The sequence below is a fragment of the Giraffa tippelskirchi genome, chromosome 5 (genome assembly GCF_054371585.1).
Source record: "Giraffa tippelskirchi isolate mGirTip1 chromosome 5, T2T-mGirTip1v1.2.pri, whole genome shotgun sequence".
In the NCBI taxonomy this organism is placed as follows: domain Eukaryota; kingdom Metazoa; phylum Chordata; class Mammalia; order Artiodactyla; family Giraffidae; genus Giraffa; species Giraffa tippelskirchi.
The window spans coordinates 191427410-191452459 of NC_137279.1; the positions used below are offsets into that span (position 1 = coordinate 191427410).

At 50.5% G+C, this 25050-nt stretch overlaps 2 protein-coding genes across 5 annotated transcripts in view; one reads left to right on the forward strand and one right to left on the reverse strand.

Moving 5' to 3' along the window:
• ASB1 (ankyrin repeat and SOCS box containing 1) lies at window positions 1–23735 on the forward strand. Of its 4 annotated transcripts, none has more exons than XM_081491292.1 (5): window positions 1–397; window positions 4321–4467; window positions 6427–6729; window positions 16426–16811; window positions 18002–23735. In XM_081491292.1, the coding sequence occupies exons 1-5, from the start codon at window positions 9–11 to the stop codon at window positions 18127–18129; spliced, it is 1353 nt and encodes a 450-aa protein (XP_081347418.1). In that variant the 5' UTR covers window positions 1–8; the 3' UTR covers window positions 18130–23735. The 4 variants fall into 4 exon arrangements, with proteins under 4 accessions (XP_081347418.1, XP_081347419.1, XP_081347420.1 ...); XM_081491293.1 differs by having other exon boundaries at window positions 300–640; XM_081491294.1 differs by having other exon boundaries at window positions 300–397; window positions 4326–4467.
• LOC145505317 (uncharacterized) overlaps window positions 22407–25050 on the reverse strand; it is a 13208-nt gene continuing 10564 nt past the window's right edge. The window contains exon 3 of the mRNA XM_081487029.1: window positions 22407–22696. Coding sequence (XP_081343155.1) covers window positions 22407–22696 — 290 coding nt within the window. The remainder of the gene's footprint in view (window positions 22697–25050) is intronic.

Sequence of the window (25050 nt, forward strand, 5' to 3'; positions counted from 1 at the left end):
AGGCAGGCATGTTTTCCCAGACTCCTCCGCTTCTTCTGTGGACAAACACAGCCCTGACGAGGCCCGACGGCGCGCGCCCCCGACAGCCCGCCCCGCCCCCGCCCCACCCCCACTCCCCAGAGCTCGTTCGCGGCAGCGCGCGCCCAGGCGCCGGCGGCCGTTGGGCCTCACTTTGCGAGCGTAGCGGGAGCGGGAGGCGCGCACCCGCCGGAAGCCGCGTCCTCGGCACGGCCACTGCCCGCGGCGCCGGAAGCGGTCGCGCGCGCTGTGGTTCCGGAAGTGGTTCCGGCCGGCGGGGCGCTCTGAGGCGGGCCGCGCGGGGGGAGGCGGCTGTGGACGGGCCGGAGGCCGGAGCCCATGGCGGAGGGCGGCGGGCGGGCCGGGCCGGCGCCCGCAGGTAACGTGCGCGCGCGGCCGCCGGGCGGTGGGGGCGGCTGGATGGGGGCGCCAAGGCAGTCGCGCCCAAGCCGCGTCGGCTCGTGATCGGCAGGCCCTCACGGAGCCGCCGGGGTTGGTCAGCGCGGCTCGCCGGGGCCCGGGGGCTCGGCTTCCCCTCCTGTGGAGCTTGCCTGGTCACTGTCAGCCCGATGGCCTGTGGCGCTGGAAGGGACCCTCCCGCCCCCAACCGTAAAGAGAGGACGTAGGTCATTCTCCAGTTCTGAGCACAGCCAGAGGTGTGGAAAGCCCCAGGGGTCAGCCCCTGGCGGGGCGGGTGACCTTTTCTCCATGCTGCCTCGACTCCAGCCCTAGCACGGAGAAGGGACCGCGATAACGCCACCCCCAGCGAGCTGTCAGTGACACAGCAGGTCCGCTGCAGGGGCCCTTGCCCACCGCCGGGGAGGCAGCCCTGACAGTTTAGTTTAGCGGGCTGGAAAGGCTCACGCCCACTGTCTAGAATAGCCATGGGACTGGGGGTCTCCACCTTGAAATCTTCCTGCTGTGCAGGTGTGAATCTCCAGGGGGAGTGCATTTGCTCGCGTTTGGGAGCGGCTTCCTCTTAACCTGTGGGCTGGGACGGGTGGGTGGCGGTTCCCCTCCTGCCTGTTTGAGTTTGCCCTGGGTACCAGGTGCTTCTGTGTGCTGCGGGCGGTACACGCACGTTACATGCACATCCAGTGAGTTACCCTTCCACAGAGTTCGTTAGTAATAAACTAAGAATTTTTTTACTCTTACTCCTAAATGTGCTAGAATTTAAGATATAATGTTGATTTGGAGACGGGTGCAAGTAGTGCTTTTCATCCATTCATTCATCCAGTAAACGTTTTATTGAGGACCTGAAACCCCAGTGAGCAAAAACAAAACAAAGCCCCTTCCATCCCAGGCTTTGGTTGGTATCGACTAACCCCAGGCACAGCCAGATCTTAGGGTCCTGGACGTCATTTCCTGTGAGAGTGAGGGAAGGACTGAAAGTGTCCAGTAGGAGGAAGAGAGTTGCCTGCTGCTTCCCGGTGTGGAGGATGGTCTTGTGGAAGGAAGGCAGACTGACTGCCCTACACATAGGCACTCTTTAATATCCAGGCGGTGCTGTTTTATCATTTACTGTGTTGCGGGCCTGGGAGTAGAGGGGTCAAGGTTGATGCTTAAGTGGTGTATTGTCACTGGAGAAGCTGATCAGAAAAATGCAAACATAAAGTTATCTTGGATCTGGAGCTGGGCAGGTGGTGGGTTGGAAGAGGCCAACAAATGGAGGCTTGGAGGAGAACTTAGCAAAAGTGTGTCAGTCTCCTTATACCTTCTGAATCTTATTCCTAGTTTGAACTTTTCCACTCTGTGGTAACTCAGTGGAGAATAACTTCTGGAGGAGGATTGGCCTGGGGGCCCAAGGGCTTCTCCATGCCTTCTTGTTGATCTGCTGAGGCCTGGTCGTGGCGGGTGCTTGAGTGACCCTCTCTGCTCTGCCCAACCACCTGGGGCCTTTGTGTCTAACCTCTGCTAATGAACTGTCAAATCCTGGAGTGTACTATGGCCCCGCCTTGTATACAGTAGGTACTCAAAACATTTGATTTGGATATGAAAAGCAACTTCAGGGTTGGAGAGCCCACCTGTGGTGGGGTCACATGGTCGGCCGCCTGGCACTGTGGGGTCTTGGTGAAGCAGTCTGAGTTCATGCGCTTTCCTTCTGCCTCCTGTCTGTGTAATTAGGTTTACAGAACTCTGAATTATCTGGAGACATTTAGGGCTCCACTGTGAGGTGAACAGCTCAATTACAGTTGACCTTTGACAACCCATAGGGTTGCCAGAACTCCGCCACAGTCAGAAATCCTTCTCTGACTTCACAGCTGACCCTCCATATTTGAGGTTCTGCATCCAAGAAGTCAGCCAGCCATAGACTGTGTAGTGTAGTGTGTTTTTAGTGAAAAAAATCTGTGTGCGAGTGGACCCACGTAGTTCAGACCATGCTATTCAAGGGTAAGCTGTAGGTATGTCATTGTACAAAATTTGTTCACTACAGTTGACCGTTGAGACAACTTGGGGGTCCTCTGCATCTGAGGTTCCCGGACATCTAGGGATTCCACCAGGCACTGACCGCAGTGCGGTGTTGTGGTATTTACTGCTGAAAACATCCACGTATAAGTGGACCCCTGCAGATCAAACCTGCCTTGTTCAGGAGTGAACAGTACTTGTGGTCTAGTCCATTCAGGATGTGATAGCAGAATAGACTGGATGGCTTATAAACAGCAGAAGTTTATTTTTCACAGCTCTGGTGGCTGGTACGTCCAGGACCAAGGCACTGGCATATTTCGTGTCTGGTGAGGGCTTCCTGGTTCGCAGGTGGCTGTCCTCTTGCTGTGTCCTCATGTGGCAGAGGGGCCATGGAACTCTCCAGGGTCTCTTTTATAAAGGTGCTAATGCCATTCATGACAGCTCCGCCCTCATGACCCAATTAACCACTAAGGTCCTGCCTACCTCTTAATAATCACCTGGGTGTTAGGACTTCAGCATATTATTTGGCAGAACATTTTGGGAGACATGAGCGTTCCATTTGTAGCAATTACTCTTCCCACTCCTCACTTACTCTGATGCGCCTTTCTTACGTGTTATGTTATTTATGCTAAGCTCTTTTTGGGGCTTTTTATTCTAATAAGATAATTTCTATTATTTAGTAGGGTAGATGTCTTCTCATACATACTAAAAAAGCTAGAAGTGTTTCTTATTTTTATTTCCAAATAAACTTTAGAATATTTTGGTCACATCTCATGTAAAGGCCCCAAAGAGATTTGTTAAATCCCTCAATTTATTTGGTATCACTTAAAATTTTCCTAGCATTGACTCTCATCCAAGTATACTGTGTGGTTTTCACCATTCATTCTAGCCTTTATTGTTTCTCAGTTTTATAGTCTTCATTATATAGGTCTGGCTTTCTATTTATATTGTTATATTTTAAAATTTTTTCCTTTTTACTGAGGTGCAGCTTACATTCAGTAAAGTGCACCCATCCAATGTGCCGAGATGTGTGTCACTCGCGGGGACTCCCGTGTGGCGAGGCTGTTACCTAGATCAGCATGGCAGAGTCATTAGTGTTATAAGGAGCAGTACTTTTTTTGGTACTGAATTTTGCTAAATTCAAGCATCTTTTTGTAATGTAGGAGAGGATTATATGTTTTCCGCCCCCAATACTGACATTCTGGGAATAAATGAGAGTAATTTTATGGTGACTTATTTTTTATTTTTTGGCCACACTGAGGCATGTGGGATCTTAGTTCCCTGACCAGGGGTGGAACCCAGGTCCCCTTCAGTGGAAGTTTGGAGTCTTAAGCACTGGACCACCAGGGAAGTACTGTGGTGACTTTTTTTGATGTATATTTTAAATTTCACTTTGCTAATATATTATTTAGGATCTTCTCTGTTCTTAAGTAGGTTTGGCTTTTGATGCCTCACCCCGCCAAAGTTTTAAACATTATCTTCTTGCCTGGTTTGATGTCGGGCACATGCTAGCTTTATTCAGGGAGATTTTCCACATCTCTGGCTCTGGAAGTTTCTGGAGGCAGGGGAATGATGTACTGTTGAGAGTTGGAGAGCACCCTCTTGGTGGGAAGGGCTCACCTGGTGGCAGTAAAGAAACCGCCTGCAGTTCTGAGACGTGGCTTTGATCCCTGGGTCGGAAAAATCCCCTGGAGAAGGGCATGGCAACCCACTCCAGTGTTCTTGCCTGGAGAATACTATGGACAGAGGAGCCTGGCCGGCTACAGTCCATGGGGTCGCCAAGCGTGGGACACGACTGAAGGACTAACCCTTTCCTGGGTGGGGGGGCGGCGGGCGGCGCCCCTGCTGGCTGTCCCGGCAGGGCCTCCCGGAGCTGACAGGCGCCCCTCTCTTCAGTGCAGGTCCTAATCTGAAGGAGTGGCTGAGGGAGCAGTTCTGTGACCACCCGCTGGAGCACTGCGAGGACACGAGGCTGCACGACGCCGCCTACGTGGGGGACCTGCAGACCCTGAGGAGCCTGCTGCAGGAAGAGAGCTACCGGAGGTGAGCGCTGCTGAGGTGCTGCCTGGAGCCCGGGAGCTGGAGCCGGGAGCAGGGCACGGCTGTCTCCTGTCTGCGGGGAGCCCCTGATACTTTCCAGCTCCAGAGGGTGGGGAGAGGGGGCTGAGGGAAGCACCGCCAGGCTTGTGGGCGGTAGCCAGAGAGGGAGGGCGGGGAGACCGAGTTCAGGTCCAGCTCCGTCAGTGACCCTGTGGTGCTGTGCGGGTGTCAGCTTCCCTGAGGTTGCCCCTGATGACAGCCCCGTTATCTCTTCAGCAGCGACCCTGCCCCTTTGTGAGCCTTGTCTGGCTTTTATCCTAAGTCAGGTACAGAAAGTCTCCTGCTTGGAGTATTGCATCGGGTCCCCCGTGTGTCCAGCCTTCCTGACAGACCACACCTGACAGCACTCCTGACATGCGCTCCCCTGGCTTCTCAGGTCCTCGGGCGTTGGCCTGCGGGGCCCAGGGCTCGGCCTCTGCCCAGCTGTCTGATCGCCCAGGGAGATCTGGGTGCCCACCTTCTGGCTCCTTTTCTTGATAGCACCCTGCCTGTTGCCTTGCCACATCCCGTGACCAGTGCAGGCCCTTCCTTGATTAATAGCGTCAGAGTCTTGCTATGACTTCTTCCTCCTCGAGATGCCCGGGGGAGCACAGAGGCTCTACTGGCTGTGTGTCTGAGACTGGAGTCTCAAATGGGTTTGAAACTCGTCTGCAGCTGGGCACTCCAGGCTTTTTCTCTGTGTCTGTTTCCCCTTCAGGCCTAGGCTGGCAGCGAGTTGATGGGAGAAATGCCTGCGTATTGATCCTGAAGTTTGTGCCCCTTTTTTGTGGATAGTTCCCAAGAGAAGGATTTCTAACAATACAGAAATAGGTTTCCTCCTTCTCCTAATGTCTTAGCATCGTTTCATTAGAACAGATATTTTATTAAAAACAAAAAAGTTTCAAATATCCAGAAAGGATCATCATACAGAACAAATAGATGGAATGCACATGAATATTTAATGTCAATGACTCAAGTCCAGAGAAAACATTGAATTTTTGTGGTGCTGCAGACATAACGACAGAGTAAAGGAGAGCTCGGCTTGGTGTGAGACCAGCTGGTGTCAGATCCCTTTTCAAGGGCTGTTTTTGTTTCTTCTAATACTTGGGTTCCATGAGTCTCCGGTGTATTGACGGTATTTTTCTGTTGGGATGTATTTCTTTGGTGATGAGTCCTTGGAGCGTTCCTTGGCCTCCTTGGCCAGTGGAAGCTAGTTCACAGCTGAAGGAGGAACCCTGATGCGCAGCATGTTTCTGGGTCGCTGCTTCAGTGATCTGGATCCTTGGGCTTTGTTCAGCGCTGGGAGCTTGAGGTGACGTGTGCCTCAGCTGGGGACGTGGTGGGTCCATGTACTGCACGGCCCTGGCATTCCTTGACGGGGCTGTCAGTCTGAGTGCCACTTCCCGTGAGGGCTGAGCCTGGACGGTGTCCCTCTGCTGCTGCTGGGAAGGGTGGTCATTCCCAGCAGACGGTGGAAGGACCACAGTGGTCACCTAGCCCCAGGGAGGGTACCGAGGCCCGGGGAGCAGTCCGACCTCTGCCTTGTCACAGGTGGAAGCTGGTGACCAGGGGCCTTGGGGCCCTGACCCAGGTCCCGGCAGGGGATGGAGGCCCCCTCCCCGGGCAGGCCCTCCTCCTCTGTAGAGCACAGAACTTTGACGGCCCGTCTGGAAATTGGCGCTCTTAGCTCCGGTGCTGTCTAGCTATGCCTCAGGTTTCCTCGTCTGTGGGATGGGGCTCCTGCGGCAGGCGTGGGCCCGGCAGGGTGAGTGTGTGAAAGCGTTTCCTGCAGCGGAGCACCTGGAGGCGTTCTTAAAGCAAAGGCTGCGCCCTGCTCCCGACCTCACAGGCCACCCGGGAGAGGGCGGAGCGGCCGGCTTGTCCTGCGCGCCTCCCAGCCCGGCTCCCTGTGCTCTCTCTCAGCCGCATCAACGAGAAGTCCGTGTGGTGCTGCGGCTGGCTCCCCTGCACGCCCCTGCGCATCGCCGCCACCGCAGGCCACGGGAACTGCGTGGACTTCCTGATCCGCAAGGGGGCTGAGGTGGACCTGGTGGACGTGAAGGGACAGACGGCCCTGTATGTGGCTGTGGTGAATGGGCACCTGGAGAGTGCCCAGATCCTCCTGGAAGCCGGCGCCGACCCCAATGGAAGCCGGCACCACCGCAGCACGCCCGTCTACCACGCCTCGCGGGTGGGCCGGGCGGACATCCTGAAGGCCCTCATCAGGTCAGTGCTGAGGGGCCTGGGCACCGCCGCCCGCAGCGGCCACTGAGGGGCCGAGGCTGTCTGCCGGTTCCTGCAGCCACCTTCTCATTCCTTATTTTCTCCCTATCTCAAAGTAGGCTTGTACAGGATTTGTCTGTTTTGTCTTTTAAGAGTTGCTTTTAAAGAGTTGCTTCTTAGCTTTATCAGTTCTCTTATTTTCTTACTGGTTAATTTCTATTTTTATCTTTTTCCTTATTTTCCTTGATTTTTTCTTTAACTTTTTGAGTTGCATGCTTATTCATTGTTTTCTTGATTAACAATGTAAACTTTTAAGGTTATTAAGTTACCTTTGCCTAGAGCTTTGTTTTTGCTAAACTTTTAAAATAGGTATAATTGAAGTTGATTTCCTCTTTGTTTTTATAGGTTTTGAGGCTCTTACCGGTTTAATAAAAACTTCTGTGAACTTTAACTTTTTTGTATTGTGCTCAGATAATACAGATCATATAATGTCCATATTGAAGATTCTTTTTTTAAAAAAATATTTTTTAATATCATACTGCTTTGTTGTGGATCCTTGTAACAAAGTACAAACCACAGGTGTTGTAGTTGCATAGTACAAGATGGTAGCCTCAGTTAATGCTATTCAGAGTCCCTCTCTCTGTGTTTTACATTTTTAACCATTGGATCTGCCCCAAATTCAGAGAAGTTTGTTAGTATCTAATTACTGTTGTGATTTGTCAGTTTCCTCTTGTATTTCTTATAGTTTTGCTTACTGTATTTTGATGCTAATTGGGCTCATAAAAATTCTTGCTTATGGATTATGCCCTTTGTGAAAGCAAGAGGAAAGCCCTGGTTTCCTTGAGGGCTCATTTGCGTACGGTCGGTCCCTTCAGGTTGAGTCTGAGTGGGTCTGAGTGACTCTCTGTGCTCACTTTTACTGTTTGGCCGTCTGGGGTTCTTTGTTTTTTAATACAATTAACATTATTGCCATAGCTGATGTTAGGTCTGTTTCTGTTATCTTTCTGTCCTAACTGTACCTTTATTTTATGTCTCTGTTCCATGATTTGTGTTTTCTTTGCTTTCCCTTTCTGTTGTTTTAGACGGTTTATGGTCTTATTTTAATTACACCAATGATTGCCATTTAATCAGTTTGAATGAGATTGCATCCTCAGTCCTGTGCTCCAGTGAGTTCTGTCTACCACCGATGCTTTCTCTCCCCTCCCTCGCTCTGGAGGCAGTTTGTTCTGTGGCTGGACTCAGTGCAGTTTATGTAGCTGCTTGTCTGTGTCAGGAAGGACTGCGGAGGAGGACTACAGCATTGTTACAGGCCACAGTGGGGGGTTCTGAGGGCATCTAACCCAGTGCAGAACATGGTTTTTAAATTAGGTGTTGAGAATATATTTATTATTTCAGAAGGTTTTACGTAACACATGGCTCTGGAATTGGCTGTTGGAGAGATAAATGAGGGTGACATGGTGGTTATGTTAGAGGGATAAAGGAACGCGATGCTTTGTATCCCTCCTTCTTTTTAAGGATTTCTAGGCCAAGAATCTAAGCCACTTCAGTCCTGTGTCGTTACATCTTGGAGAATGTAAGTCATTAATTTGGAAATGTATCCAGTAGGGTCAACCAGGGCTTCCCTGGTATCTCAGCTGGTGAAGAATCTGCCTGCAATGCAGGAGATCCCAGTTTGATTCCTGGGTCAGGAAGATCTGCTGGAGAAGGGATAGGCTACCCACTCCAGTATTCTTGGGCTTCCCTGGTGGCTCAGCTGGTAAAGAATCTGCCCGCAATGCGGGAGACTTGGGTTCGATCTCTTATTTGGGAAGATCCCCTGGAGAAGGGAACGGCTACCCACTCGAGTAGTCTGGCCTGGAGAATTCCATGGAGTGTACAGTCCATGGGGTCGCAAAGAGTCGGACACGACTGAGTGACTTTCACTCTCAGTGATAAAGTACCCGCCTGCCAGTGCAGGAGATGTGAGTTTGATCCTTGGGTCAGGTAGATCTCCTGGAGGAAGAAATGGCAGCCCACTCCAGTATTCCTGCCTGGGAAATCCCATGGGCCGAGGAGCCTGGCAGGCTACATACAGTCCGCAAAGAGTCAGACCCAACTGATGACTGAGCACAGGCATACGATCAATCCATGAAATTTCGTCCTGGTTCCAGAAATCCCGTTGGGCACTTCAGTCAATTCATGATGCACTGCTGCTTTGAATTAGCTGCAGGCTTGACTCTGAGATACGTACCCAGATGCCCTTCTTGATAAAACGTTATTCAGACATTTTGTTCCCTGCTGGAGCACAGGATATTACTTGTACGGTGAGGTACCAAGAGCATATACTATTCCATTGTAAAGTTTCCTATGTTCTAAATGACCCGATAATTGACTTCTGAAGAATGGAGTTAAGTTACTGAACAAATAACACAACCTACATATAATCCAAACTCAACTCCTGCCTTCCCTGTGTCACTGTCCCTCACGGGCAGGGCTTTCTCTGCCACTTTTGTGGTCTGACGTCCCTCTGCAAGTAGCCTCCGTTTTGTTACTTCTCATTTCCCTTGGTGTTTTGCTTTATAAAGATAAGGAGTGGTATTTCTGTGTGTGCAAAAGTTATGTTGATTTATGCAGTTGTCCCATGGTTCCTGGCCAGCGATATTAAAAGCAGTACGGGAATTTTGGAAAATACTCAGGATTAAAATTAACTGGATCCCAGCCAGTACATTTTTATGAGCAGATGAAGGCTGTCTTTCCCACAGCTCAGCTAATACCAGATTGTCGTGTTGCCCAAAATGACAAACATTCTGGAAAACATCTTCCTAAGAATAAAGAGGAAAAAGATTTCAGTGCTTGAAATCTGGGTCTCTTAATTGGTTGTATGAAATGAAATAGCAGTTTCTGCCTGGTTTGGTTTGTGTGTCAGAATGTTTCTCTAGTTGCTCCTAGGACAGTTTGTAGAACAGGTAACATGTGCATCTATAGTGGCTGCTGGTGCGCCACGGCATCAGAGGGGAGGCGGGGCTCCTGTGAGCCCGTGGGTCTGCGTGCCATGGTTCTCTTCCTCAGCTCTGGGCTGCGGAGACGCCACGGTGTCAGTTCTGGGGAGGAGATGGATGATGAAACAGGGCTGCCGGCTGTGAGTGTTGGTCCACATGTTTACCAAGCCCTGGACAACGCTGCTCTCCTCTCCACTCTGGACCCCTGCATGGTGGACCCCGTCGTCACCCCTCCTGCCCTCCAGACGAGACAGGCTGTGTGACAGCGTCTGTGAGGCGCCTCGGGCTGAGCTCCGTGCACCGTGCTGCCGTCCAGTGTGTGCTCCGGGCGGTGGCCTCCAGAAGCCAGGCTCTGTTCCCGGTGCCGACCAAGCTGCGCGTGCTTTCATTGGTCCCAGTACTGCTGACGTTCCCTTTCATTCTTTGACCAGGGCGGTGTCTGCCAGGTTTCTCTGTTGTAAAGCTCCTCTTTTTCCCTGTCATTAATAAATACTTTCGTGGATAGGTACGTTGCAACTATGTATGTATCCTATTCCTCATCAGATTTTTAATCCATTTATTTATGTCCGACTCATGGTCCCTGTGGAGTCGCACTTACTGTGGGCTCATACGTACTTTGCCTGACTCAGCCCTGTGCTTTGTCATTTCTCCAAGGAGAATGGTTTTGAAAAGCCAAGATCTGGACACTGGGAGTGCTTATTGCTTGTCGGTGTTGCTGTTGGCGGCCCTCTTACTGGACCCGTTTCCATCTACATTCCTGTGTCTATTATACACCGAAGGTTAAAGAGTACCGCCCAGGGCCTTAGTCCAGTTCAGCACCTGGACAGCTGTGAAGGTTCGTTCAGGGCTGAGGAGAGCGCTCCCACCTCTGGGGCTGCTTGGAGCTGCCCCGTGTCATCCTGCTTTTCTCCCTTTCCAGGTTTGTTATTTCGACATTGGGAGATATGGTTCCCCTTACTTGTTTTTTCCTCCTCCTTTGGCCATCCCTCATGGCCTGTGGGACTTCCCCGACCAGGGATCGAACCTGCACCCCTGCAGGGGAAGCAGCCTTAACCACTGGGCTGCTGGGGAAGCCCCTCCCCTTAGCTCTGATGCGCTTACTTCTTATTCCTCAGTGTAACCAGTTTCCTGGGCTCCTGCGCCTCCCACGCGTGGCTCCTCACCACCCTCGCTGGGCAGCATGCTTAGCAGGCTCCGACACTCTGAGCCAGGCCACCCTCCTTGCTGTAGTCAGTGGCCTCTGCTTAGAGTGAAATGACCAGTAGGTGGTTTGCGCTTTGCCTGGGAGAACCTTACAGGCCTGAGAGAAAGCCATGTATTTGGGTGTCTCTGAGCGCAGTGACATGGGCAGGTGCCTCGAGGGGATCCTGAAGGCTCTGGTGGAGAATGAGGCTTCCAGGTCAGGTGGCTCCTGTGTCTGCCTGTGTTATGTCCATCCTCACATCCAGGCTGCCTCTGAGAGGCGGGAGAGGAGTTCCTGGACAGCTGTAAAGGTTACTTCAGGGCTGGGGAGAGTGCTCCCACCCCTGGGGCTGCTTGAAGCTGCCCTGCATCCTCAGGCCTTGCAGGCAAATCTGGTGCTCAGAACAGTCTGGCTGCTCTCGATGTTCTGTGGACCGGAAAGAAGAGCCAGATTGGTGGGCAGGACACACGGGCACCAGCTGGACCCACAGTGTTTCCTTTTGCTTTCAGTTTTTAGAGATTGCTGTTTAGTTTTTTACACTGTGTATTTACATGGTTCCAAAGCCAAATCTGTAAAACAAAGTGTATTCAAAGAAGCCTAGCTGCTGTCCTCACCTGGTTCACCCCTGCCCTGTAGAGAACCATGTAAGAAGTTCTGTGGTTTATCCTCGCGTCACTGAAAACGAAGCAGACACTCCTGTGTGTCCTGGTGTGTGTCGTATGCTCCTTGGTCATGGAGCCTTCTTCCCAGGGTGAACAGGAGCGTGCTGCCTGCTCCTCGTCCTGCGTTTCTCACTCGTCAGTGACCTGGAGACTGTTCCAGAGCAGCACCTGCCCAGCCCCTTGGCCCTTGCTGATGGGCCACCGTGGGTTGGCCATTGATCACTCAGTACCTCCTGATGAACCTGTGGGTTGTCACCTGCCTTCAGCTACTGTGGATGCTGTTTTAATGAACTGCCTTGTGTATACGGCTTTTTGGAGTTTTGCTGACTTTACAGATTTCCCTCTGCAGGGATTGCTCCATTTTGTATGACCCTCAGAAATGGATAAGACTTCCTTTTTCTTTAAAGCCTGATCAGTAAGCTTTTGGATTTTCCACAGTTCGATAGGTAAGAAGTGATGTCTCTCAGTAGTTTTAATTTGCGTTTCTGTTATGACCGAGGCTAACCATTCTTTCCTCCATCTCCTGCTTATGTACCTGTAGGGCTGTTGATCTTCTCCTTTCAGAAGGTCTTTATAGAATAAGGATGTTAACCCTTTGTTACCTTTTCTCCAATTTTTCAGTTATTGTTGCTGTTTTTTTTCCTTGGAAAAGTTTTTCTTTAATTTTCATGTTAAAAAACTTTGTTTTTATATCTTGTCCTGTTTGACCTTCCAAATGAACTTTATAATCAACTTACTTAGCTTCAAGGATGTTATTTTTATGCATTTGTATTTATAATCAACTTATTTAGGTCTAGGAAGAGTGTTTTCATTTATACTAATAAACTTAGGGAAAACTGACCTCTTAATGATGTTGGGTGTTCTTATCCAAGACTGTGGTATGTCTATTATTTTCTTCCTTGTGTCTGCTTTTGTGACTTCCAAAAAAAATTTTTTTTTGTAATTATAAAATACAGTTTTCCTCATGCAAACTTTGGACGTTTACTGTTAAGTTTATGCTTAGCTATCTCACTTTGAAATTTATTTTCCTGTTAGAAATGAAGTATTTGTCACTTTATCTTGCAACTTGTTTTTGTTTGTATATGTAAAGGCTATTGGTGTAAAACCTGCTACTCATTGCTTTTTAATTGTATTTTCATTAATTATTTAGGGCTTTCCAGTCATAATCATGTCCTCTGTAAACAGGAAAAATTACCTCTTCCTTTCAAATTTTAATCAGTTAATTGCTTTCTCTTGTCTAATTGCACTAATACTTTAAAAGAAAAACACGCCTTTAGAAATAGTGGGCCAGAAAGTGGGACGATGTGTCTTGCTCCTGGACGAACTGCTGCTCATGTTTGCCCATTAGGTGAGATGCTGACTTCTGGGATGAGGAAATATTTTTCATCATGTTAAGGAAGTCTTCTTCATGTTCTATTCTGTCAAGTGTTTTTAAACATGTCTAAGTGGTGAATTTTGTCATATGCCTTCTTTTGCGTTTGAGAGATAGTTATGGCTTTTTCCCCTTCAGTTCAGTCGCTCAGTCGTGTCTGACTCTCTGCGACCCCATGGACTACAGCACGCCAGGCCTCCCTGTCCGTCACCAACTCCCGGAGTTTACGCAAACTCATGTCCATTGAGTCAGTGATGCCATCCAACCATCTCATCCTCTGTCATCCCCTTCTCCTCCCGCCTTCAATCATTCCCAGCATCAGGATCTTTTCAAATGAGTCAGTTCTTCACATCAGGTAGCCAAAGTATTGGAGTTTCAGCTTCAACATCAGTCCTTCCAATGAATATTCAGGACTGATTTCCTTTAGGATGGACTGGTTGGATCTCCTTGCAGTCCAAGGGACTCTCAAGAGTCTTCTCCAACACCACAGTCCAAAAGCGTCAATTCTTCAGTGCTCAGTCTTCTTTACAGTCCAACTCTCACATCCATACATGACTATTGGAAAAACCATAGCCTTGACAAGACGGACCTTTGTTGACAAAGTATTGTCTCTGCTTTTTAATATGCTGTCTAGGTTGGTCATAACTTTTCTTCCAAGGAGCAAGCATCTTTTAATTTCATGGCTGCAGTCACCACCTGCAGTGATTTTGGAGCCCAGGAAAATAAAGTCAGCCACTGTTTCCACTGTTTCCCCATCTATTTGCTGTGAAGTGATGGGACCAGATGCCATGATCTTAGTTTTCTGAATGTTGAGTTTTAAGCCAACCTTTTGACTCCTCTTTGACTTTCATCAAGAGGCTCTTTAGTTCTTCACTTTCTGCCATAAGGGTGGTGTCATCTGCATATCTGAGGTTATTGATATTTCTCCCTGCAATCTTGATGCCAGCTTGTGCTTCATCCAGCCCAGCGTTTCTCATGATGTACTCTGCATATAAATTAAATAAGCAGGGTGACAATGTACAGCCTTGACATACTCCTTTTCCTATTTGGAACCAGTCTGTTGTTCCATGTCCAGTTCTAACTGTTGCTTCCTGACCTGCATACAGGTTTCTCAAGAGGCAGGTCAGGTAGTCTGGCATTCCCATCTCTTGAAGAATTTTCCAGTTTGTTGTGATCCACACAGTCAAAGGCTTTGGCATAGTTAATAAAGCAGAAGTAGATATTTTTCTGGAACTCGCTTGCTTTTTCGATGATCCAGCAGATGTTGGCAATTTGATCCCTGGTTCCTCTCCCTTTTCTAAATCCAGCTTGAACATCTGGAAGTTCACGGTTCACGTATTGTTCAAGCCTGGCTTGGAGAATTTTGAGCGTTACTTTACTAGTGTGTGATATGAGTGCAATTGTGTGGTAGTTTGAGCATTCTTTGGCACTGCCTTTTTTTGGGATTGGAATGAAAACTGACCTTTTTAGGTCCTGTGGCTGCTGCTGAGTTTTCCAAATTTGCTGACATATTGAGTGCAGCACTTTCACAGCGTCATCTTTTAGGATTTGAAATAGCTTACCTGGAATTCCATCATCTCCACTAACATTGTTTGTAATGATGCTTCCTAAGGCCCGCTTGTGACTTCACGTTCCAGGATGTCTGGCTTTAGGTGAGGGATCACACCATGATGATTATCTGGGTCATGAAAATCTTTTTTGTATGGTTCTTCTGTGTATTCTTGCTACCTCTTCCTAGTATCTTCTGCTTCCGTCCATTTCTGTCCTTTATTGAGCCCATATTTGCATGAAATGTTCCCTTGGTATCTCTGATTTTCTTGAAGAGATCTCTAGTCTTTCCCATTCTATTGTTTTCCTCTGTTTCTTTGCACTGATCACTGAGGAAGGCTTTCTTATCTCTCCTTGCTATTCTTTGGAACTCTGCATTCAAATGGGTGTATCTTTCCTTTTCTCCTTTGCTTTTCGCTTCTCTTCTTTTCACAGCTATTTGTAAGGCCTCCTCAGACAGCCATTTTGGTTTTTTGCATTTCTTTTTCTTGGGAATGGTCTTGATCCCTGTCTCCTGTACAGTGTCATGAACCTCCGTCCATAGTTCATCAGGCATTCTGTCTATCAGATCTAGTCCCTTAAATCTATTTCTCACTTCCACTGTATAAGCATAAGAGATTTGATTTAGGTCGTACCTGAGTGGTCTAGTGGTCTTCCCCACTTTCTTCAATTTAAGTCTGAATTTGGCAATAAGGAGTTCATGATCTGAGCCACAGTGCGCTCCCAGTCTTGTTTTTGCTGACTGTGTAGAGCTTCTCCATCTTTGGCTGCAAAGAATATAGTCAATCTGATTTTGGTGTTGACCATCTGGTGATGTCCATGTGTAGAGTCTTCTCTTGTGTTGTTGGAAGAGGGTGTTTGCTATGACCAGTGTGTACACTTGGCAAAACTCTATTAGCCTTTGCCCTGCTTCATTCTGCACTGCAAGGCCAAATTTGCCTGTTACTTCAAGTGTTTCTTGACTTCCTGCTTTTGCTCCAGTCCCCTATAATGAAAAGGACATCTTTTTTGGGTGTTAGTTCTAGAAGGCCTTGTGGCTCTTCATAGAACCGTTCAACTTCAGCTTCTTCAGCATTACTGGTTGGGGCATAGACTTGGATTACCATGATACTGAATGGTTTGCCTTGGAAACGAACAGAGATCATTCTGTCGTTTTTGAGATTGCATCCAAGTACTGCATTTCGGACTCTTTTGTTGACTATGATGGCTACTCCATCTCTTCTAAGGGATTCTTGCCCACAGTAGTAGATATAATGGTCACCTGAGTTACATTCACCCATTCCAGTCCATTTTAGTTTGTTGATTCCTAAAATGTCGATGTTCATTCTTGCCATCTCCTGTTTGACCACTTCCAATTTGGCTTGATTCATGGACCTAACATTCCAGTTTCCTATGCAATAGTGCTCTTTACAGCATTGGACTTCCACTACCAGTCACATCCACAACTTTTCCCCTTAGTTCTGTGAATATGATGGATTATGTTAATAGAGTTTCTGATAGAGGAACCACCCTTGGAATAACCCCCATGAAGTCATCGTGTGTTGCTTTCTTAGTGTTTTTGGAGTCCCTTTGCTGATGTTTTATTGGAGGTTGTAAGTTGATGCTCATAAGTGTAGGTCACTGGTAGTTTTTCTTTATGGTGTGACCTTTGGTTTGGGGATTATTCTATTGTTAATTGCCTAAGATGAATTTGGAAATTTTCCTTCTTTATCTCTGCTTCGAAATAAGTAAAATAGCCGTGGGATTGTTGGGTCTTCACAGGTTTGAAAGAACTCCCTTACGAGTTTTCTTGGGTGAGAGGATCCCAAGGGTCTTAAGTACAGTGGTGCCTGCTGGGAGTCATGGGTCCACCGCGAGCAGGGGACGCTCTGGTGCTTGGGGCATCGGGCTGTCGCCGCAGGTGCGGTCAGGATCTGCTGACGGTCCTGGCCTGACTGTCCGTGTGTCTCCCTGCAGGTATGGGGCGGACGTCGACGTCAACCACCACCTGACTCCTGACGCCCAGCCCCCTTTCTCGCGGCGGCTCACCTCATTGGTGGTCTGCCCACTGTACATCAGCGCCGCCTACCACAACCTGCAGTGCTTCAAGCTGCTGCTGCAGGCGGGAGCGAACCCGGACTTCAACTGCAACGGCCCCGTCAACACGCAGGGTTTCTACAGGGGCTCGCCCGGCTGCGTCATGGATGCCGTCCTGCGTCATGGCTGCGAGGCAGCCTTTGTCAGCCTGCTGGTGGAGTTCGGAGCCAACCTGAGCCTGGTCAAGTGGGAGTCCTTGGGCCCAGAGTCGAGAGGCAGGAGGAAGGTGGACCCCGAGGCGCTGCAGGTCTTTAAAGAGGCCAGAAGTAAGTGGCCTTAGTTCAGCTCTGCCTGGCAGTCTCTTTAAGTCAGTTGAAGGAACCAAGTTGCAGCAATGAAAAAAAACCACCTAATTAGCACTTGGTCAGAACCTTCAGTTAGGACTAGGAATTTTTTAGAACGGTCTTCCAGATTAGTTTCTTTTTAAATTCCTGGACACCAGGGGTTAATAGCAAGAAATCTGTAAAAATACATGTTCTCAGAGTTCCTGGGATTATGTTCTCTTTACTCCTTTGCTCTACTTTGTGATCTGAAATTCTTTCACTCCTGCGTTTATGGCTCTTAAAAGTTCGCTTTACAATAGATTTCAAGCTCTTCCTTTAGGGCGTCTCACTCCCCCTTCTTCAATTCCACTCAAATACCATCATTCTGGATTGTGAACTAAGCCTGATTTTTGTTAGAATTAAGTCTGAGGTTTGCTTATTTATGAAGAAGGACTTTGCCAGGGAAGTAAGTTGATGGACAGGGAGTTTGGGGTTGACCCGTGGCTTGTTCTCGTTATTCTCCGGGACTCAGGAGTTGACCCTCGGTGCTCCCTCTGACCTGCCCACACCTGGCCTCTTTCCCACCTGGGTCTTGAGGGCATCTGAGTGGCCACCTTTCCCCAGTCGCTTTCCTCTTCAGAACTTCTGTGTGTTGTGTTCGTGTTCCTGGCTTTCCCTAAACCAGTCATTAAAACTTGCTCCTGTTGAGAGTTGGTTACTGAGCAGTTGGAGCCACGCTGATAGTTAGGCTGCCTGTGTTCATGCCTGCTGCACGAGGCAGAGACACAGTGAGGCTTTTTTTTTCACCCAGAGTAAAATTAGCAGCCTACCCTCCTCTGTTGCTTGGTCTGTCCCCCTCTAACCTCTTCGGAGCTTCTGGGGTGGACCAAGAGCAGAGGCTGGCAGAGGCAAGGGTCAGGGCTCGCACTGGTCAGCTCTGGTTTCTCTGCCTAGGGAACTCGGCAGAGGTGAGCAGATGCAGGGAGAGTGACGATTCTGCTCCTTGTGCAGACGAAGGAGCAGCTAACAGGTCTTTCTTACCAGAGCCGGCTCTCCTCTGAAATCGGGGTGCTGGCGGCAAGCTCTGGTGTGTCCTGCCCGCCGTCCCCCCAGCCTCTGCTCTGAGGCGATAGGGGAGACACTGGATTAAGCCCCCCTTCCTCTGTCTCTCCCTTTCCTCCCACCCGTTCCAGGTGTCCCCAGGTCCCTGCTGCATCTGTGCCGCGTGGCTGTGAGAAGAGCGCTCGGCAAATACCGCCTCCATCTGATCCCCTCGCTGCCTCTGCCAGACCCCATAAAAAAGTTTCTGCTTTACGAGTAGAATTCTGGAGCACCGTTGATGGCAGTGAAGAGGCGGCAGTGACCTGCACTGCAAGTTGACACCGACTCTCGCCCCGAGACCACGTCCTGTGCTGCCGAGTCCCGCCCGGCTGCAGGTGAAACAGGACCGGCTTTGTTCCCCCAGACTGTGTTCTATCTCAGGTGTTTGGGCATCGGACAGTCTTGGGGTCAGTATCAGTATCAGCCGGGAGGCTCCTACACAACTTCATTTTGTGCTTCCTCAGTGTGTTTGGAAATTAATGAAATGGGCCTTGAAATGTGAGCAAGTTGGGGCCGAGGCTGAAGGCTTGCTGATATCCTGAGTAGAGAGGACTGGCATCTTCCAGACTGCTGTTGGGTTCACATCTCAGCTTGATGGCTTGGTTGCAGTCAAGTGAAAAGGGAGTTTGGTAAAAAGCAGAGTACAGAGATGCAGTTCCTGAACTTGTGAGTTGTGTTCCCAGCTCCTGGGTTGAACATGTAATGTTCACACACACACACACATGCACACACACGCACGCACACACACACACGCACGCACACACACACACGCACGCACACACATGCGCGCGCTCTCCTTGTCACCCCAGTGCTCTCTCCATGTGGTCGGAGCATCGTGTCCATTGTCTTCATTCAAGGGTGGTTTCCTGGCCACTCGGGTTGGCTTTACTGTCTCAAGGTCAGTACCTGCAGTGTTCACAGTCTCTTTAGGTAACGCTCAGAGCTCGACACCTAGCCCCATGCCCAGCTGTGCCTAGCATCATGCCAATAGGTCTCACGAGTTCTCTGCCATTTCACTCTGGGGAGCTTCCAGAAGTCCATTGATCTCAGGAGGCCCACTGCCTCCACTCGGACCAAGGACCGTCCAACAGCATCCACTGCCAGTTCTAACAGAAGTCCATGCACGCACTGCGAAGTAGAAACTTGACTCATCTTCTGGGTGGTTCTGAGCTTTCAGTTCCGTGATGTCTTGTGGACAGAACATCTGGTGTTTGGTTGATTGCGCTTCACTTGTTTGGACCTGATGTCTTGGTAGTTGCTCCTAGAACTGAAAAGGGGGACAGCAGTGAGGTTAGAGGTCTCCTTTGGCCTGCTGGGGGTTGGGCGAAGGTAGAGGAATGAGCTGGGTTATCACCTGACAGCTCGGCTGTGGGCAGGGCTCATCTACCTGGGCTGCGGGGCCAGATGTGTGTTATGTCAGCACAGGTGGGCCAGTGGCTGCCTCTTTGAAGCGTCCAGGTACCGCTGTTTGCAGGGAAATCCCATCTAGTTATTGAGGCCTCAGGACCATTGTGTGGATCCATGGAAAGTGTTTAGAAATGGGCAGATTTCACATCTGTGTTTAGGTTTTCTGTAACAGTTGAACAAATGATATGAGTTTATTTAATTATCAGCATTATTGTGTGTCTTCACTGACCAGACAGGCAGCCTCTGGTCATGGTCTTCTGTGATTGAGGACAGAGTTCTGAGTCCGCCTCGTGGCATGGATGGACATGTGTTGGAAACCAGGCCAGACCACGTGCACGTGAATGAGGTCTGAGGGGAGAGAAATCATCGGTGACTCCTAGGGGAAGATGCAGCCACTGGAGCTTGTTGCAAGCTGAGGCTGCGGCCTCGGAGGCTCAAAAGCGGGCTGTGTGCTGCTGTTCTTGGTTGCGAACCTGCTGGGTGGGTTGCATTCAGAGGTCGGGGTCCCAGCTGCAGCAGGAGAGGGGTCCTGAGGGAGGAGGGGCTGCGGGCGGGTGGCTGATGGCACCTTTGCCACCAGATCCGAGTGCTGCAGGGCTTTGGTGCGGGAGAGCGATAGTGTGCTGGTGGCCGTCGTGGTGGGACTCACCGGCACGGGGCAGTGGCTTCTCGCAGCTGTTGGGGGAGGGCTCTCCCTGGTATAGGGAAGGGTTGTAGGATAGCTGGAGCCTCCAGCGAGAGGGGCGGAGCCGCCAGCGAGAGGGGCGGAGCCGCCAGCGAGAGGGGCGGAGCCGCCAGCGAGAGGGGCGGAGCCGCCAGCGAGAGGGGCGGAACCACTGAAGCGAGTGTCCCTGGGCGCAAGGCAGCATGTCACCTTCTCAGTCTGGCTAGAGGAGACTCAGGACCAGCTCGCTCACCTCGCTTTATGCTCCTGCCGCTGCCCTTTGGCCTGGATTCTCTTCCCGGGGGTCGTGCTGCAGGCTCGCAGGACGGGCATTTTCTGCAGGGGTTTGTTAGGGACAGAGCCTCCCTGGGGTAGGAGGTGACTCTGTTCACAGACCTGGAAAGCAGCATCGGGGGCGCTGCCAGGCAGAGTGTCGGGCTGCATGGAGGCAGGCCCCCTCCTCGGCTGGCCCAGCGGGGTGGCTGTCAGGCTTCTGTGCAGGGTGACATGAGTGTAGGACTTGTTTCTGGGGGATGGAACCATTTTTCTGGGGTCTCTCTAGGAGGACTGGACTGAGTTGATCCTCATTGTTGCGCATGGACCAGACCTGGCCAGGGAGGGACTGGGCCTGGGGCAGCGTTGAGCCAGGGAGTGGGGCCCCCGCGCCACCCCAGAGCGCAGTGGGCTCAGGGCCAGTCGTCCTTCATAGAGGCAGGTTGACTTCCTGTGTCCAGCAGTCTTGAGATAATTTTTTCAGAATTCCAGCAACTGAAGTTCAGCCTCTAGTGTGAAATTCCATATGTGCCAGACACGACTCTGAAAAGAGCATAGCTAGATACATAAGGCCATTCCTCCTTGTTTTGAGCCCCACGTTACTAAAGCCCCTTTTTCTGTTGTTGTCAGGGATAGGTAGGGTACAGACGAGGAAGGAGTCACTCTCCACAGAGCACTTTATAAAGCCCAGTCTCCAAGACCCGGGGTGCTCACTGCCATGTAGCCAGGAAACGTGGACATGGGGGATGAGGTTGTGGCCCAGAGCACCGTGTCCACGGGGCGGGGCACGACCGACCAATGGGCAGGAGCTGGGGCCCCCAGCCTGGCTCAGGAGTGTCCTCACTGTTGCTGGGGTGCCTGAGGGCTGTTGGGCCTAAGGAATCCTGTGCTTGGGGCCTTGGCTGCAGTGGATGGTTGGGGGCGGCGCTGAGACTTGTGAGAAGGTTCAGCTTTGGCGTCCTGGTGGGAGTTCCGAATGTATTTCCAAAACCCATCAATGTCATATGTATCCGTGCCTTTTCATATTATTTCTGGTATTTATGTATTTATTTATTTATGCCCTGCCTTGTTCCAGGAAATGGTTCAAGGTCATCACGCTTAGTTTTGATTTTCTCTTTTGACATTTGATGAGTTTTAGTCAACACGCGCTTGTTGAACAGGACATTTTAAAAAGAAAGGACAGTTTCTTTTTTTTTTAACACAATTTCCTCATGTTGAATATGTTTCTGTTATCAGGCATATGTGCCATCATTTTCCCCCGTTCTTCTGTGAATTGACTCTTCAAATAGAAGGTTCATGCAGGAGTATAAGAAAGGGGCCTGCAGGCAAGGTTGGACTGAGCCAGGGAAAGTCGCCTTAGAGAAGAAGGCTCTTCTGTGCTGAGCTGCCCCCTGCCTGGCCCTGAGCAGGCCTGGCCCCAGGGAGGCTGCCCTGATGGCAGGGCTGGCCGTGCCTTTCCTGTGGGGCTGTTGTGAGAGAGTGTCTGTGAAAGCACTCGGCACTTGGGCTGTCCTGGTGACGGGTCAGCAGCTGCCTTTGTGCACGTGGTCCCTCTTCTCAGTGGATGTGCCTTTGGGGTGATGACGGCCTGTGGCCTTGCTGCTCGGCTGGGCTTTGTGCCTGGGGGACAACAAGAGTCACGGCGACCATGACACGCCACCTCCACAGGTCAGAAGGGCAGGGACACGTGTGAGATAACATAGGAAGTCAAGTTTACTCCATTCAGAGGGTTGTCTTTTAGTCTGAGATTATGTTCTTCCTAATTTGAGTGATAAAATGTTCTTTTATGTAATGAAGGTGATAATAGAGGGCAACATTGTTGGGTTTTTTTTTAATGCACCTGGTTGCTGAATAAAATGTTGGCTGCCCTTCTTCAAATCCCAGAACTTCTTTTTAAGTTGGCCAGGCTCTGAGATCCAGCGTCGGGACCCACAGTCTGTCTATAGCCTGTGTTCACGACTGAGGAGTTCCTCCTGGAGTCTCCAGCGGCCTGTCCATGGCTGAAGGAGAGCCCGTGGCTCCGCTGCCTGGTAGTCCGGGGACAGGCCCTGTGGTCACCACGAGGGTCAGGAGTGCGTGCCTGTGTGTGCCGATGACGGTGGTGGGCCTCTGGCCACCCCTGAAGGACCCTCCCAGGAAGCTAGCGTGGCTCCTCAGTGGGGCTGCCGCTCACCCTGGGCTCCTGGGGCGCCCCAAGCCTTGGTGCTGGCAGTGGGGTGGGCCTTCTGGTGCCGGCGCTCAGGCTCTTCCTCTGCCCCTGGGGCCGCCTGCCAGGCACTCGGTGGCCGGGCCCGAGGGGTCTGGGTGCCCCGCCAGCTCGGCTCTCCCTCCTGGAAGTGTCTCCTTTGGCTGCCTGACGTCTCTCCCCCGCTCACTTCAGCCTCACTCCCCTTCTCACGCTCCCCACCCTCCAACCTGACTCCTTTGATGTGCAATAAAGTGACTGGAACGTACACACGAGTGGTCAGTGGGATCCTGTCCTCGGAGAGTTCCGCGGGAGGGACATGCAGGTTCTGAAGTGCAGTGGTCTGTGGAATATATGCCGTAGACTGTAGGGAGACAGTTGGATGGGGAAGTGAGCGAGGGCGGAGGTGGCTTCTGTTGCCTTAACTCATAGTTGCTCAGTGTGTGGAGGGCACGAAGAGCCTTTCTTTCTTAAGTTGTGTGGATCTCAGACCTCTGCCGTGTGCTGTGTGGGTGTGCATGCGTCCAGGTCCGTGTGGTGTCCCTTCAGTTTGCTGCTGTGGTTTAGCCGGCAGCGCCCCTGCTCCTCCCTGCAGAGTTTGCACAGCCCCCGTGGTTTCTGTCTGGTGTTGGGCACATGCGGAGTGACACCTGCTGGAGCCCACGTGCTGTGGGAGCGCTGGCATCAGCCCTGGGTCTTCCCGGAATTCCTCTTCGGGAGTGACCACACTTGTCTGCAGCAGCTGTTCCGGCACTTGGGCCTGGTTAGGAGCTTTCAGAAATGGGATGGCCATCTTTGGTAGGTTATTGTAACGGTAATGAATGCTTTACTCCCTGTTGACTCCCCCCAAATGCCTTAATTCTGTGTGCTGTTTATCTCGTTGGAGAGAAGAATTGATCCTGTGACATCTTTGTATATGCACTTCAGGTAGAGGCAGGGGCTCTCTGGAGAGTTTCTCATGGTTTGCAGAGCAGGGCATCTGTAAATGGGAGTCTAAACGGCTTCTCTCAACTGCTCCGGGGGCCCCGGTGCTCCAGGAAGGCCCTCATGGGTTGCACAGGTTTAAACTGGGATCAGCCTGTTTTACTTAGTGGGTTTTTAGTCTGGAGAGAAAGTGCCCCTAAAATGTTTGAAACACACGACTTTCCATCATGCTGACACTGCCCCTACAGTGCTCTGTTGGGTGGGGAGGTGGTGGGGACTGTGTTACATGTGACTTATTTTGACAGTGGGAGGGTGAGTTGTGAAGCTTTGGGAATGAATGAATTAAATAAAGCATTTATTTATTTCTCTGTGACTCCGTGGCACGTCTTTGTATTTGCTATTAATATTTCAGATATTTTCTTCGTTCCTCACACCAGTCCCCAAGGCCCACCCGCAGACGTACACCTCTCCTGCTCTACTGAAAAATGGCCTCAGTTTCTGTCTCAAAAACCAGCTGCCCGTGTGACAGAGATGGCTGGTTCTCCTTCACTGTCCATTGTCTGTGTCAGGTTATAGCTGGAGACTTGAATCCTCTGAATAAAGTCTTCATTTCCCATCCTTCTTATAACTAGATGTGGCTGTCTATCATAGTTCCTTCCTGAAATCCCATTAAAATTGCAGGGAACTTTAATTTTTTAAAAAAGCATAAATCCACTAGGATGCCTATAAATGGCACCAAAGTTTTGGAAATTCTCAAGAAAATAGGTGAATGGTAAGTGACTTAGAAGTGCCCGAGAAAATGACATCGTAGGAAAGAAACGAGAACAGTTGAGAACCTGGTGTTACTGCAGAGCTCCGGGACGCTGTGGTCGGCAGTTCCAGGCGCCTCTGGAAGTGGGTGTGGGGAGTGAACGCAGCGGGACCGGCCGAAAGCTGGTTTGGAAGCAGCTGTAAGTCTCCACTGCACACAGTCAGGCACGTGTTGCTGCCCTAGCCCAGCAGGAGCTGAGACATCAGCCTTCAGTACGTAAGGTCCTCAGCTCAGGAGACAGGCGGTGTCCTCCAGGCAGGAAATAAAGGAGAAGGAGGCTTCTTGAGGAGTCTTCACCAGCCTAAAAGGAAACACTCAAAAGATTCCAGTACTGAATGGGATCAAAGAAAATCATATACTTCAAACAGTGGATACCCGAAAGAATTCGAGAGAATCTTGAGAACGAAGGCTGTGTTTCCAGATTACAAGGACCGGCTACTACTAACTACAGCACATGACCAGCCCTGACACATCACTGTGGGATTCCAGATCAGTGGGGAGAAAAGATTCTATAACTTGGGGGTTCCCAACCTCTGGGACCAGCCTGAGGCCTGTTAGGAACTGGCTGCACAGCAGGAGGTGAGAGGCAGGTGAGCGAGCAAAGCTTCACTTGTATTTACAGCCGCTCCCCATCACTGGTATTACCACTTGAGCTCTGCCTGCTGTCCGATCAGTGGAGGCATTAAGAGTCTCACAGGAGCTCAAACCTTACTGTGAACTGTGCACGTGAGGGATCCAGGTTGCATACTTCTCATGCTCACAATCCCTGTGTGCACACCCCTGCGCCTCTCCACCATCCGTGGAAAACTGTCTTCCACAGCTGGTTTCTGGGGCCAAAAAGGTGGGGGACTGCTGCTATAACTTTTGGAGAGAACAG

Excerpts from the sequence above, each read along its gene's own strand:
- ASB1 (XM_081491292.1), top strand. The coding sequence starts at position 9 with ATGTTTTCCCAGACTCCTCCGCTTCTTCTGTGGACAAACACAGCCCTG. Across the intron at positions 6,730-16,425 it reads ATCCTGAAGGCCCTCATCAG|GTATGGGGCGGACGTCGACG; the intron begins GTCAGTGCTGAG and ends GTCTCCCTGCAG. Across the intron at positions 16,812-18,001 it reads GGTCTTTAAAGAGGCCAGAA|GTGTCCCCAGGTCCCTGCTG; the intron begins GTAAGTGGCCTT and ends CACCCGTTCCAG.